This window comes from Hevea brasiliensis, chromosome 4, assembly GCF_030052815.1.
Source record: "Hevea brasiliensis isolate MT/VB/25A 57/8 chromosome 4, ASM3005281v1, whole genome shotgun sequence".
Lineage (NCBI taxonomy): Eukaryota > Viridiplantae > Streptophyta > Magnoliopsida > Malpighiales > Euphorbiaceae > Hevea > Hevea brasiliensis.
Window position 1 is genome coordinate 115400314 of NC_079496.1, and position 15950 is coordinate 115416263.

The 15950-nt window shown below is 31.9% G+C and overlaps 2 protein-coding genes across 6 annotated transcripts; both read left to right on the top strand.

Moving 5' to 3' along the window:
• Window positions 1-8452: 8452 nt before the first annotated feature.
• Window positions 8453-13500, top strand: LOC110638652 (transmembrane 9 superfamily member 8). Of its 5 annotated transcripts, XR_009148382.1 has the most exons (10): window positions 8453-8687; window positions 8786-8919; window positions 10070-10234; window positions 10334-10443; window positions 10544-10652; window positions 10729-10841; window positions 10947-11091; window positions 11368-12557; window positions 13139-13168; window positions 13242-13500. XR_009148382.1 is itself a non-coding variant. In XM_058146120.1 (9 exons), exons 1-8 carry the CDS (start codon window positions 8552-8554, stop codon window positions 12523-12525), a joined length of 2070 nt encoding a protein of 689 aa, XP_058002103.1. In that variant the 5' UTR covers window positions 8453-8551; the 3' UTR covers window positions 12526-12557; window positions 13139-13500. The 5 variants fall into 5 exon arrangements, 4 of the variants coding, with proteins under 4 accessions (XP_058002103.1, XP_058002104.1, XP_058002105.1 ...); XM_058146120.1 differs by having other exon boundaries at window positions 13139-13500; XM_058146121.1 differs by lacking the exon at window positions 13139-13168 and having other exon boundaries at window positions 13169-13500.
• Window positions 13501-14960: 1460 nt separating this feature from the next.
• LOC131179355 (early nodulin-like protein 15) lies at window positions 14961-15950 on the top strand. Its single transcript, XM_058146126.1, has 2 exons — window positions 14961-15369; window positions 15487-15950. The coding sequence occupies exons 1-2, from the start codon at window positions 14976-14978 to the stop codon at window positions 15831-15833; spliced, it is 741 nt and encodes a 246-aa protein (XP_058002109.1). The 5' UTR covers window positions 14961-14975; the 3' UTR covers window positions 15834-15950.

Below are 15950 nucleotides of genomic sequence, written 5' to 3' on the forward strand. Positions count from 1 at the left end.
GACCAGGTTCTTGAACCTGAAATTGGTCCTACAGCTAATGTACCTACTGAACTTGATGGTAACAAGGTTGTAGAAGCTGAAAGTGAGTTACCAAAGGAAGGTGAAAAGGTTCTAGAATCTGAACAAGTTGTTGAACCTCCTCCTGCTCCACCAGTTGAGCCAGCTGCTGCTCCTACGCAACACCAGGAACCTTCTTTAAAAGATCACCAAGCTAGTGCTCAAACTCAGCTATCTGCAGTTGTTGCCCCTGCAGCAAAGAAAGGTAAGAAAAGGTACAAGTCAACCGTGTCAAATCCATACCAGACCCTTGCTGCTGCTCTTCAACCACCTTCTGAAGATGATGAGGTCGACAAAGATGGTCAAGTGGCTGACCAAGCACCTCCGGCCCCTGTTATTAAACTACCTAGGAAGAAAATGGTGCCTTCAAAATCCACTCGCAGGAGTAACAGACTTAAATAGCATCTCATCTGGATTTTTAGTTTACTGATTGCATAATTAGTTTACTAGTCTGTTTGCTGCTATTGGTTTTTAGTTTGCTACTGTCTATCTTACTGCATTTATATTCTGGCTCACATGATTCTTTTTGGGTACTTTCTCCTGTTTCCTTTTTTATTGATGACAAAAAGGGGGAGAATGGTTATGGCTATGTGAATATGTGTTGATGACCATGAAAATATGGAAATGTGTTGATATATATATATATATATATTTGTGAAGTGTGGTGATATATATATGTGATGATACTTGTGTTGCTGGATATATGCTTATATTTGTGATTGATACTTGTGAAGTGTGAATATGTTTTATAGCATAAATTCAGGGGGAGCTTATGTACAGAAAATGGATTTCTTGGATATTATGTGCATGTATTTAGGGGGAGCATTTTCGGTATACTATACTTGGATTTACATACTCACATAAATTCTCACACACTTTTATTTTTGACTGTTGATTCAGTTGAGTTTTGTCATCATCAAAAAGGGGGAGATTGTTGACCCCGTGTAGCTCAAAATGAGCATTGATTTTGATGATAACAAAACTCAAAGAGAATCTATCTAACCTAACCTTAAAGTGATGTGTAGATTCTTTGTCTTATGCATAAAGAACCTTTGAAGTTGTATCTAAGGAGAAAGGATACTCAAAGGTATTTCAAGACAAATCCAAAATGAGAAAAAGGCTATGGAAATCAAGACTCAAAGCAAAGGTATGAAAAGCATAGTGTTAGAGTCTTAGGTCTTGTGTGAAAAAAAATGGATGAGAATTTAGTCATATGGAGCTCAAAAATGAAAATTTATTTTCTGATTACTTTTTCTCATCATGACCTTGAACACAACTATTGAAATATTTTTTAAAGGTCAAAATCATTTTGCATTGCAAGTTAAGACATGCAGCTGTTGACTTAGTTTGCTAACTGGTTTGCTAAATTTTTTAGTTTGCTAATGAGTTTGCTAAAAACGTTAGTTTACTAACCAGTTTACTGACTGCTTCTAAAATTTTATTAGTTTGCTAATTTATCAGAGCTGCTCAACTTCGCACAAAAGGACAAAATAACGGCTATTTTGTCTTGGGCAGTGTGTATAACGTTCCAAAAGGGTTTCAAACGGTCTAAAATGATTTGGGACTATAAATACACATTCTTCACTTCATTTACACTTAATGAAAGCTTACATTTGAACTCCAACATTGATTTTTCATTTATTGCTTTCATTCAAGAGCTTTAAAGATTTTGAGCTACCATTGGCAAATCAACTCATCTCTTCTTTATAGTTTGATTTGTATTGTGTAAGAGTGAGTGTTGAAACATTGAATTACATTCAAGAGAGGTTGTACAAGCACCTATTGAAGCTTGGGAGAGTTAGTGCTTGTGATTGCACTTGAGAAGGTTTCAAGCTACCTTGGTGTAAAAGCTTGGTGTTGAGAAATTGTAAAGGGCTTTTGGTCTCTTGCCTTCAAAAGAGCAAATAGTGGAAAGAAGACTCAAAGAGGGTTCTTTGAGAGAGTGGATGTAGGCTAGTTAAGCCGAACCACTATAAAAATCCTTGTGTTTGATTTCTCTAACCCTTACTTCCTTACTTTTGTGCAATTTTAAATTTTCCTCATATACATGATATTGAATGTTGGTTAAATAGATTGAGTTGATAAATTTGTTGACATTTTGAGTGACTTGAGAAATTGGTTGTATATTGTATGATAAATGCTTTGTTAGATATTGCCATATTAATTGATTGAGGCTTGAATTGAAACTTAGGAACACATTGTTGAAGCACATATTACTTTTATTTTACATAGAGAAACACCTAGTTGAACAAAGCCACAATTTTTCATTAAGCTACAAGCAAGGGCCGAAAAATTGTTAAAGTCCAATTCACCCCCCTCTTGGACTATTTTGGGACAACAGTCGGACTCCGTTCGGTTGATTTCTTGATATTGGGCCCAAATGGGCCTTAGAGTTGGGTTAATGAATAGTTAGGCTTACTACGGGCCTCGGGGGCTTTAGGATGGCCCAGGTTCTAGTGCCGGTCCGGCCAATAGGTTGGGTCGTGACAATGCACCACCTTAATAAATATTTAATTTAATAATAATTAAACTCATCTCATGAATTTAAACTTATATTAGATAACTCAATTTTAATTCATTCAATCTCAAATTTTTAGAAGTATTTAATTTAAATATGGTTAAATTTATTTTCTATAGTATCAAATTTTCTATAATTTATATTAATTTCTATAAAAATGAATTTAATAGTTTTTAAATTAAATATTTACATCAAAATTATATAAATTAAATTTATTCATAATTAAATAATTGGGCACATAGTCTACAGACATAAGTTATTAAATTCGTTATTATATAAAATTAAATTTATAATAATTACACTCAATTTTTTAAATAATTTTCAGTAAAAAGATAAATTTAATTGATTAAAAAAATATTATTTTGATTAATTTAATTAGAAAGTTGCCCATGCAAAGCATAGGGCTAATAATAAATTTTACGTATATATAATTTGAATTATTTTTTTAATTTTAATATATGAAAATAAAATAATATTTTAAATTTATTGTTAGTTACTTTTTATTTTATTCTCAAGTTTTCTTAATGAAAATTTCTTAATAAAAATATAATAATATAAAAAAATAAAAATATAAAATATAAAATAATTTGAGTTTAGTTAATTCATATGATCATTATTATCAAATTAAAATATCAAAATTTTAATATCCTTTTAATATATTCAAATATTATTTTTATTTTGTAATATTAATAATATTCTAATAAATAATATTAATTATCAAAAAAGTATAAAAATAATACATAAAAAAAATAAATTATATATATGTATTGTATAAAGTTATCGATATATGAAATTGGGAGTATATCATTAATTTTTTACTATTTCTAACTTTTTTAAATGAAAATTAATAATAATTTAAATATATTAATTAGATGTCATTAAAAATTAAATTTAATATATTTTAACTACAAATTTTTAAGGTAAATAAATAAATTTTAAATTATTATTTAAAATAATATTTTTTAAAAAATAAAACGAACTTAAACCATAAAGTCAATAAATATTTCACCCCACCAAACTACTTATGTAATGAGCTTGTCTTCTTCTCCTTTGGCTCGTTGCTTTTGACTCTACATGTTGACCTTTTTTTTTTTTCTCAATACGTTGACTTTGTTTAAACTTTAAACTACGTCGTTATTATTTTTATAATAAAAAAATTATACATTGAATTTCATGTTTTCGTGTCTCATCATTCACCCCTTACAAAATTTATAATTTTTATAAAAAATTTGATAATTTTCTCTTAATATATAATATACTTTTTTTTTATTAATAATTGATTTATTTTTTATATATATCAACCCATTATTTATTATTCAATTTATTTAATCACTATTTAATAAAAAAATAATAATACATATTGTTATGAATCAATTTTTTTATATATGTTTACTATTAATGATGTGAGTAATAAAAAATTTTATATTTTTTAAATAAAATTAAATATTCAATCATTACGAAAGAAAAAAAAAATCCCTATTAAGAAGACTTTATTTTATAATGGACATTTTTAATGCAAATAGAATTAGGTATAATTTTATGGATTATGAGATACTTGTAATTTAATTAAAAAAAATTTGTCTCTTATATATTAATTATTATGATCAAATATTATTAAGTGATTAATTACTATATAAATAAGTAAAATTTGAGCCTTAAAAAATTTATAATTTATTCTTATCTACACTTAAAATAGTCTCAACTTAATTTATACATAATAAACTTAAATTCTTTCTCTACATAAATTTGATTTTGTATAAAAACAAGTTTAATAATTTTTTAAATTAAATATTCATAAAGAGGTTTACAAAAATTAATTGAAGTGTATATATAATAAAAATAATAAATATGTAAATTTTAATAGAAATATTTAATTTTATACTTAGTATATATGGAATTATAATAGCTATGTTTAAATAATATATATATATTTATTGAAGCCTCTAAAGTAACATGATGATGCAAATTTGGATTGATTGGATTTGGATTTGTGTAATATATTACAACATTTAAAAGTTTAATATTAATAATTATTATTAATTATTAACACACAAAAAGCATAAATATAAAAGGAAGATAAGGAATCCTAGGGTGAAAAACATAAAGTTAATGGCTTTGATTATTGTTAAATAGGTAAAAAGTGAAGTTGGAAAAGTTTGTCAACATGGGCAAGACCAAATATTTAATCAATTAATAATATATAAAATATATATACTTTTAATTATTTGAATTATAATTAATATTCAATCAAATATTTTTAATTTTAATTAATTTAATATTTTTTTTAAATTTTTAATTTAATTTAATTAATATTTTTAAAATTAATTATCAATACGATTAATTAAAAATTCGATGCCGTTAACCTTGCTCATGCAAGAAGAAGCAATCTTAGCGTTGCCATATTTCTATTTATACTACAACATGAAAAGCTTGATTGGCATGGTCCCTAGCTACACGTGAGGATGATGGGTGTGGGGCGGCCTTTTTTGGTCTCTTCATGCTGTACTCATACCTCTTAATTGCCCAATTAATATTTTGGACCAGTAGTCATCATACTTTAGTTGTCCAACTCAACTACTTTTGTACCTTTTCTACCCCAATGATGTGGAGTATTTGCAATATATAAAATATTTATATAATTTCTTTATTATCAATATTATTGTTATTACCTTTAAAAGTATTTTAATATTTTATAGACATAGATAAATAGATTTTTAGTTTTATTATGTTAAAATTCATATATTAAATTAGAAATTTTCTTGTTTAGATTTGATTTAATATAAAATTAAGATAAAAAAAATATATAATAAATTTTACCTATTAAATATATATTAATTTTGATGTAATTTATGAACAAAATAATAATTTATGCTGCTTCTGTTAATTATAAAGAATATAATGGAATAAATAATAATTTATGAAGCATACAGTAAGAATGAATAAATACTTATCAAAACTCAAACTCCAACTTTAACATATGTATGCAGAAAAGTGGCAAATATTTATTATGTTATGGGCAAAAGGTTGGTTGGTTGGTTGGCTGGTTGGGGGGGGGGGGGGGGGGGGTGTTTGTGGGGATGTGGGTGGTGTGGGGGGGGTGGCGGGGGTGGTGTGTGTGTGTGTGTTGGTGCTAGTGTTGGGGGTCCTGTTATAACAACCATGGAGTTAAGTTTGTCAAAAAGCAAGACATAGTTAAATGATCCCCATATGTGACCCTTAAGAGAAAAATTATGGTTGAAATCAGGCGTGAGCATAACCCATGATAAATAAATGATGATTAGGGGACCCAAATCTTCAAAGGCGTGTGGTGTGGATGGGCTTTACCTTAGCAAAAAGGCCAATGTGGGGGACCATATGGCTTCCCTTATCCCCCGCCCTCTTTCTATTGATTTTACATTTTTTCAGTGATTTGGGTTCTGTTTGGGGTTACCACTTGTAGATTCTCTCTAGGTTTTATGCTCCTAAAGCTCGACATGATTCTACTTGCTACTTCCATTGCTATCCTTTGCCCTTTTCCTCCCTACATTCGTCTCCTCGTTGGATTATAATATATAGTACAAGTCCAATGGGAGGGTTTTAATTAGATTATAATTAAAAGTTATATATATATATATATAATACAAAATTATTCTATAAAACGTAATGTTTAAAATGTAATCAATTATGTAATTGAATTAAATTTATTATGTAATATAATATATTAAATATTACATTAAAAAATATAGTGTAATTACAATTTCAATGTAATCAAGTTAGTAATAATATTTTATAAATATTATTTTAATTTAAAATTATTAGTATTTTTAATATTACTATTATCATTATCATCATTACTACTAAGTGATGGTAGTAATAGTCGTGATTGAGTGGTGGTGGTAATGACGCTATTTAGGTAGTGGTAGTAAGAGTAGTAATAGAGTGGAAATTGTGACGATGGCAGTAATAATGATTAGGTGATGGTAATAGTTATAACTAAGTGGTCGTGGATTGATAATAATAATAGTGGTGACGGCGATAGTTAATTACTAATGATTGTAACGTCCTGTGCGACAAAGAGAAAATAATTTATGGTTGGAGGCAGGGCCTCAATTGAGATATTGATAAAATAAGGGGCAAGAATGAACCGAATTATACATTAAAATTAGGAAAACTAATCATTAATTGTGCCTTTTGGTGGAATGTCCTGAAGAGTTGGAAAAACTCCGGGGTTAAGCGTGCTCGCTTGAGAGAAATCCTAAGATGGTGACCTCCTTGGAAGTTCTCCATTCCACCTATGGGACAAAACCGTGAGGCTCAAGATGGAGTGGACCAAAGCAAATAATTACTCTAGTGGTTGAAGCGGGGCGTTACAGATGATATCAGAGCCAGACCCCTCTAATAGATGTGTGGTTTGGGGACGAACCAGGCGGAAGCTGATGAGCTTGTAACATCCCGTGCGGCAAAGGAAAATAATCTATAGCTGGAGGCAGAGTCTCACTTGAGACATTGACCACATAGGGGGCAAGAATAAACCAAATTATACATTAAAATGGGGGAAACTAATCACTAGAGGCGCTTTCGGTGAAATGGCCTGGAGAGTTGAAAGAATTCCGGGATTAAGCGTGCTTGCTTGAGATAAATCTTATGATGGGTTACCTCCTGTAAAATTTTATATTCTAGCTATGAAACAAAATCTCGAGGCTCAAGATGTAGTTAGCTAAAGCGGATAATTTCTCTAGTGTTTGAAGGTGAGTTTTACAGCAATGATGGTCATTATGATAATAGCAGAGTTGAAGTTGATCGAGTGATGATGATTTCATGATAGCGTTGATAATAAAAAAAAATAAAAAAAATAATTATAATTATATTATTTTTATCTGTAATGATAATTATATTATTTAAAAGTAAAACAATTCAACTCTTTTTATTGAATGTCCATTTTATTGAATGTCCATTGAAAATTTTGTCTCTTTCTTTATATTTCTCTTGAATTAATTTTGGGTGACTTTTCTGCAAATTAAGTATATGCATGTTGTGAAATTAATTAATTTTTGATATGAGTACGTTTATATTTGTGATTCAGGCACATGCATAGTCATTGTTCACCATCCATAGAATTCTACCATTTTCCAGCACTACATTCTCACTTCCTTTCACTTTCGTTTCCTTTTTTATTGCCCCCACATTTATGTTTCTCTCTACTTCATACCCATGTGATCCTGTGTTGATCTAAGAACGTAGCAATAAATTCAGCCTTAAATGACACTTCAATCGCCTTAAGGTTTCTTTTTCTTTTTTTTTTTTTTTTTCGCAATTTGTTTATCGTTAAATTTTCTTTAAAAACTATTATGTGAAACTTATCAAAGAGAAATCTTAATTCTTAAATTTTGTATATATTTGCAGACTTATATCAACATAAACTTTCAATATTGATTTTGCATATGTTTTCTTTTATTTTTATTTTTTATTTATTAATCATTATAATGAAAATTTTATATTTTTTTTAATTTGTTCATTAGTTTATTTTTATGAGTAATAATATATTTTTATTATATATATATATGTTAACTAATTTATTTTTCTATAGAAAATGGAATTAAAAAAGTGTTAAAAAATATAATTTTATTGAAAATATAAATCGAATATATAAAAATTAAAAATAAAATATTAAAGTGTGAATATTATAGTTGTATGCTATAAATTATAATAATCAAATTATATAAAAAAAATAGAAATAATTTTAATAAAAAACAAAATATTAAAATTTAAATTAAATATAAAAAAATTAATTTATATCAAATTTATACATAATACAAATATTTAGGTATTATTCATTAATACAAGGCGCAACAGAAAGATTACATAATTTAGGGCTTTGAAATCCAATCAAGAGAGACTAACAGAAACTATCTCAGCCCACATGCGAAGACCCGACCCATTAGAGAATCATAGCTGAGATGGGCTACGGGTCACAACCGAAGAGCTGGACGAGGAAGGATGTTGCGCGGCAGCCGAAGCCATTTTCGCCTGACGTCCATAACCGGGAGGGAGACTAGTGCTTATCGTCCCAACTCCCAAGCTTCATTTTTAACTCTAACCTTGTTTACCCGCCTCTTATTAATTTATAACTCAGGTCTCGATCTCCCTCAATCGCGCAACAGACAAAATCACCACTCTAGATCTAGCCTCGTTCTACATTTTTTTTTCCCTCTCTCACTTTCCATTTCGCAGAAAACGCCATGGAGCCTCGAGGACTAAGATCTTTACCTCCATTAATGACGACGATATGCGCGATACTTGCGCTCCTGATCCATGGCGCTCGCTGCTTCTACCTTCCTGGCGTCGCTCCTGAGGATTTCGTCAAGGTGAGCGGCCTTTTATTTTTCCGGATTTCGAACACAAAAACACTATCTGACTTGATCTGGATTTTGTTTTCGAATCTGGCTAATATTTTTAAATTGTGATTTCCGGTATTTTCTTAATTTCTGTTTGGGCGTTGAGAAAATGAAGGAAACGAGAGGAAATTTGAAGAATTAGCACGTTATTTCTGTTCGATTTACCTGATAGTGTTATGATCAAATGGATTCGGTGCTGTCTCACTTACGTTTTAAAAAACTAGGTCACTGAATACGATTAATTTATAGAATTTATAGTGTTCTTGTTGCGAAGAAGATGAGAACTGATTGGAATATCTGTGTAATGTCGATCGACATTATCTTCCTGCATTTGTTATTAGCTATTCGCTGTATATAGACTATAAAGTCCCAAGATCCAAGCAATTAAAGCTAGCTTCTTGAAGCAACCATTTCTGTTTCACCATTGTAGCTTCTACGTTCGTTACATTATGTTTTCGTTCTTTTCGTGTTATAATAATAATTCTTGAAGATTTGAAGCTTGAAAATGCATGATAAATCTTTTTGATTTTAACTAGCCGAGGTCATTTTGGGCTGGAAACGGCACATAACACTCTTGACTTGATTCTAATAATGCATTACAATTTTGATGCTCAATTTTGTGAGATTTGCGCATTGCTGAATCAATGTTTATGAAAAGTTTTAGAAATGGTCTCCTATTTTCTCTTACTATGCATCTTATTCCTTAGTTTGTTGGACATTTGCATTCATCTGGGACTTGATTTTGCTCATGGATGATATACCATAAGGTTGGATTACTTTTGTAGTCCTTAGCTCAAAAGACCATATTTGTGCATAGGAATCATTTACCTTGTATTTGCTGTCTGTGGCAATATGTCAAATGTAGTTTGTTTGATGGCTTGTGAAAGTAATTTGCATTGATGGTATTGGTCTTTCAGTGTACAGTGTCCTCCCTCTTATTCCTTATCACATTCCCCTCCATCTCTCCCCCATGATTGTTATATTTTACTATAGTTCTTCAAAACAGAAAATGTAGTACAGCAGACATTTAGACATTGTGCCAAGTGTGGAAAATCATTAAGAAATGACTAACTGTGTATTTTTTTGTCTATATGGTTGTTTGGTTTCCCATAACATGCAGGGAGATGAGTTGAAAGTGAAAGTGAACAAATTGACCTCTACAAAAACTCAGCTTCCTTACTCATACTATTCTCTTCCTTATTGTCGCCCATCCAAGATTTTGGACAGTGCAGAGAATCTTGGGGAAGTGCTTCGTGGTGACCGTATAGAAAATTCCCCTTATGTGGTTAGTTACATTATCTTGTGTGAGTCTAGGGCCTCTATGCCAATGTTTTAATGTGCTTTTCTTGTGACTGATTTTTTCTGTTATGGTGAATTATTGCAGTTTAAAATGCTGGAGCGAAAGATGTGCCATACTGTTTGCCGTCTTAAACTTGACGCCAAAATTGTGAAGGAGTTCAAAGAGAAGATAGATGATGAGTATCGCGTCAACATGTAAGAAAGACCTTTTATAGACCCATGTAAGATATGTTCGTATTGTTGTGATAATTCATTCAAATTTCATCCTTTAATTGTCTTGGCATGCATGTTATAGGATCCTTGATAACCTTCCTCTTGTGGTTCCAAGACAAAGGTTGGATCAGGAATCTCCTACTGTGTATCAGCTTGGCTTTCATGTTGGTCTCAAAGGCCAATATAGTGGGGTACCTCATTTTACTTCAAACTTCATTTATTGTTAGTAGGTTGGGTTTTGCTTTTGCTTACTGAAAAATCACGCAGAGCAAGGAGGAAAGGTATTTTATCCACAATCATTTGGCATTCAAAGTCAAGTTTCATAGAGATTTGCAAACTGACTCTGCAAGAATTGTTGGATTTGAAGTTAAACCTTTGAGGTCTGATTTTATGTATCATGCTTGTTATTGAAAACTGTTGCTTCTTTTCTGAGTCATCATTTCCATGTTATTTAGTAGTAATATTTCCGTATTTGAATCATACAGTGTTAAGCACAAATATGAAGGAAAATGGAATGATGAGAAAACTCGGTTAACAACCTGTGACCCCCATGGAAATGTTAATTCCAACACTCCTCAAGAAGTTGAAGAGAAAAAAGAAGTTATTTTCACATATGATGTTGAATTCCAGGTGAATTCTTGCTCACAACTTGTGTTCAGTGTTACAGCTTTCTATTTGCATTTCTTGAGCATTTGTTCTATGAATATGAAGGGATGATGAAGACCAAAAGGAGGTTTTTCTGCATCCTCCTCCTCACTCTGTTCTCTCTTCGTCTTCTTCTTCTTCTTTTCTCTTTTTTCTCCTCCCCGTCTTTATAACTTTGGAATATAGCAGTGACTTGTCTTACTTGCTTATATGTGAGGTGCTATTGTTCTATGCACTCTCTTACTCTTGTCTGCCTTTCAGGAGAGCGATGTGAAGTGGGCATCTAGATGGGATACCTATCTTTTAATGAGTGATGACCAAATTCATTGGTTCTCAATTGTCAATTCACTGATGATTGTCTTGTTTCTTTCGGGCATGGTGGCAATGATCATGCTACGCACACTTTACCATGACATATCCAAGTACAATGAACTTGAGACCCAGGAAGAAGCCCAGGAAGAAACTGGATGGAAGCTTGTCCATGGAGATGTTTTCAGGCCACCATCCAATTCCGATTTACTCTGTGTCCATGTTGGAACAGGTGTTCAATTTTTTGGAATGACCCTTGTTACCATGATTTTTGCAATTCTAGGGTTCCTTTCTCCATCAAACCGAGGTGGCCTTATGACTGCCATGCTCTTACTTTGGGTTTTCATGGGCCTTTTTGCTGGTTATGCCTCTGCTCGTCTGTACAAAATGTTTAAAGGAACAGAATGGAAGAAAACTGCTTTTAGGACTGCTTTTATGTTTCCTGGAATCGTCTCTGCCATTTTCTTTGTCTTAAATGCTCTCATCTGGGGCCAGAAATCATCTAGGGCTGTGCCATTTGGGACCATGTTTGCTTTGGTATTTTTATGGTTTGGGATTTCAGTTCCGCTTGTGTTTGTTGGAAGTTATATTGGGTTAAGAAAGCCAGCAATTGAGGATCCTGTGAAGACAAATAAAATTCCAAGACAGATTCCAGAGCAGGCTTGGTACATGAACCCAGCCTTCTCAATTCTAATCGGAGGAATACTTCCTTTTGGAGCTGTTTTCATAGAGCTCTTCTTCATCCTCACCTCAATATGGCTGAATCAGTTTTACTACATCTTTGGTTTCCTCTTCCTAGTGTTCATTATCCTCATTGTCACTTGTGCGGAAATAACTGTAGTGCTTTGCTACTTCCAGTTGTGCAGTGAGGATTACCTGTGGTGGTGGAGGTCATACCTTACATCTGGCTCCTCAGCGTTATATCTCTTCCTTTATGCAACATTCTACTTCTTCACAAAGCTTGAAATAACGAAGTTTGTTTCTGGGGCGTTATACTTTGGCTACATGCTAATAGCATCATATGCTTTTTTTGTGCTAACTGGCACCATTGGGTTTTATGCTTGCTTTTGGTTCACAAGGCTTATCTATTCATCAGTGAAAATTGATTAATTCTGGCTGATCCTTCTCTTCCCCAAAACAGGGTAAGTTTCAAGGATAGTAGATAATTATGTTTTTAGATGTAAACATTTTTGCTCATTTTTGAATGGAGCCTTGATGATTCTGATGTTATATAGTCCTTTGTTTTACTTACTGTTGAAGAACGACCGTTTTCTTAAAATATATAGATTGTTAGGAAGCTTGTAATGCTTCCATTTGATTGCTATTTGTTTATTGGATTTGGTTGTTGATCCTTTGCTTCTTTTGTTACGAAAAGAAAAAAGTTTCAGTGAAAATGAAGAATATTGGTGGATTCACGTGATACTGTTATTAAAACATAGAAGAGGGTGATGGCTCTAAATTGGAAAAGAAAGGCCAAGAATTCTCTTCATGGGTTTACGCTGTCCATTGTATTGCTTTAGTTTCGACACTGTGGAGCACAAACGTTGGTGGATCGCAAGGACTAATTTTTTAAACTATATCTGACGCCCTTGGCCATGTTTTTGTGGTGAATTTCTGCATGGCCAACGTGTTGTATTGTATCACCATCATGTTTGTGTTTTGATTCTGTTGTCTTGAGAGTAGCTTTTCAATTGTTAGTTTTCCTCTATTATTTCTGGTTCAGGATAACTAAAGCCATTGGTTTCAAGGAAAGGTACTGCTATTTCTTACATTTCTTCACGGAAAGGAATCACCATGCTGTGCGTTCTCACATGATCGGTATGCAGGAAGAAAGCACCCCAAGATTCAACATGGGCAAAAATGGTTCGCTTTACAGGTCTAACTACACTGGTTTTGTCACTTCTACGCCTGCCTGCCCTTCCCACACTTGGACAAGAATGGAAGCTCTGAGGATCCCTGAGCAAAGGTTCACCGTTGAAATGCTAGTCTCAGTGTTGGCCCAAATCCACCATTGATTAGTTTAAAGCAAAACATAAGTGATTAGTTTTGGTTGTATTATCATTTTCATGATTTTCCCCTGCTCTTTACACGGCTGTTGATGATAGGAAACTGAACAGGTTGGATTTCCTCCTATAAAATATTAAGATTGGATAAGAAACAGAGAAGAGTAAACTAATCGCTTCCAGATTTTAACTAACAGAAACAAAAACACAAACTGATACTGTCATCTAAAACCTATTTCCTAGGATGAGTATCTCCAGGCTCAGCAGTGTTAGTAGCCACTTTGGCTACATCTCGTGCGCTTGCTTCAGGCTTTTTCTTTGCATACAAAACCATGTCAGCGGTTGCATGCTCTGAACTCACAGCCTCAGGACATGTGGAGTTGAGGAGCTGTACACCTTGGATTTGAGAATTGGAGCTTGGACTTGGTGCGGTGATGATTCTAGTCTGCCTTTGAGCCCAATTCGAATTTAAGCCGGAGATAAATTTCTCATTGAGGCTAATGGGGTTTTATTGGTTCATGCTGGCATGTTACTGGTATAAAACTTAGCGACGATAAATATTAACATAATTCGAATCTACCAATCCAATCATGATTTTAATCAACAAGAAAGTATGTTTTATGGTTACTTTATTTAAAACGAAATAAGATTTTTTTTTTAAATTAAGGTTACAAAATTTTTTTATATTTTATTTTCCACATTTTGTAAATATAATACTTTACAAAAAATTAACTATATACAATTATAATGTTTTTATAAAATAAATATTTATTTTAAATTACTAACAATAAGTGAAATTATTTATATTTAACAATAAAAATATAGATAACACATTTTTTATTGTTAGTTTAAAATTATATATATATATATATATACTACCATATTTATATTAATCTAATATATTTTTCATGAAAATATTACACTAAGTAAAATATAAAATATAAGATTTTAAATTTTATAAAATTCAAATTTTTTATGAAGTAAAATATTTTTTTTTCAAGAAAATAATTTTATTTTAAAGAAAAGATTACAGAAGCTACCAAAAAGAAGTATTACACGCTAGAAATAAAATAAATTCTGAGTTGAAATTTTTGATATAAAAAACATGTTTGAAAAAATTAGTATTTGATTTTTTATTTTAAAAAATTTAATTATTTAATTTTAAAAATATATCATCTAATTTCTTATTTTTTATGATATATTTATATTCATATGAAGATAAATATATTTACTATTAAATTAAATTTTTATATATATATTTATATATTTTATATATATATTTTTAATTATTTTTATATATATCTCAATATAATATTTAATTTATAATAATTAAATTTATGAATTTAAACTTATATCATTGTTGTCTTTTTTTTTTTTTTTTTTTTTTTTTGTAAACTTACTAATTCCTATCATTATTTTGAAGTTTTTTTTTTTCGCACACTAATTTGCTTGGAAGCTCATAGCAACCCTTGAAATTCGTGCAAAAACCCTCTTTTTTGGGCAGTTTAAGATTCCTTACCCTCCTTTTCATACAATTTTGATCGTTACTACTTTGCTATGGGGACACAAACTGTGACAAAACCAGACAACGGTCCACTACCTGAACCTGAGGTGGGTCCACACTTTTATCTTCTCCAACGGCTACTTTCACTGTCCTCCATAAATACAGCCAACAGGCTTCTCTGCCACCTCAGTTTCAAGTCTCAATCTTCGCTCTCTCAAGAAGTTGCATACTCTCTCTCTTTAAGCGCTCCTCACTCCTCCATGGCTCACTTTCTAAGAGTTGCAACTTCTTTTTTGTTGCTCATGATCACCCTGCTCTTCAGCTTCTCAGAAGCTAAAGAAATTCTTATTGGTGGGAAAACAGATTCATGGAAAATCCCATCTTCTCAATCTGATTCTCTCAACAAGTGGGCTGAAAGTGCTCGTTTTAGCATCGGCGACACTCTTGGTACATCTACTTGAAAACTCATTGGTCACATTTTTTAAATACTGCTTTTTCAATGTTATTCTGCTGTGTACAACATATCTAACATTATTACCCTTTTTCTTGTTGGATCTCTCTCAGTGTGGAAGTACGACAGTGAAAAGGACTCAGTGTTGCAAGTGAATAGGGAAGCTTACCTGAGCTGCAACACCTCAAACCCAATTGAAGAGTACAAGGATGGAAACACCAAGGTGAAGCTTGATCGATCAGGGCCGTTCTATTTCATCAGTGGAGCAGAGGGACATTGCGTGAAGGGCCAGAAGATGATTGTGGTTGTGCTTTCTCCAAGGCGCAGGTACACTGGTATTTCTCCAGCTCCTTCTCCTGCAGAGTTTGAGGGTCCAGCAGTCGCCCCTACAAGTACCGCTACAAGCTTGAAAGGGAGCTTAGTAATGTCACTAGGGATTTTGCTTTGGGGTTTGTTTTAATTGTGGAAGGGAAATTTGGATTTTTCCTTTTCTACTCATTCTTTATTCATTTTGTTGGTTTTGAGCCTGGGTTTATGGAGAGATCGACATCAATATATGATATTCGTTTTACATTTC

What these genes read in the sequence shown, in the direction of transcription:
- LOC110638652 (XM_058146120.1), top strand. Translation starts at nt 8,552, where the DNA reads ATGTTGCGCGGCAGCCGAAGCCATTTTCGCCTGACGTCCATAACCGGG. An exon ending in CTTATTAATTTATAACTCAG is followed by an intron (nt 8,688 to 8,785) that starts GTCTCGATCTCC and finishes TCCATTTCGCAG; the next exon opens with AAAACGCCATGGAGCCTCGA. An exon ending in CATATGATGTTGAATTCCAG is followed by an intron (nt 11,092 to 11,367) that starts GTGAATTCTTGC and finishes TCTGCCTTTCAG; the next exon opens with GAGAGCGATGTGAAGTGGGC.
- LOC131179355 (XM_058146126.1), top strand. Translation starts at nt 14,976, where the DNA reads ATGGGGACACAAACTGTGACAAAACCAGACAACGGTCCACTACCTGAA. An exon ending in TAGCATCGGCGACACTCTTG is followed by an intron (nt 15,370 to 15,486) that starts GTACATCTACTT and finishes GATCTCTCTCAG; the next exon opens with TGTGGAAGTACGACAGTGAA.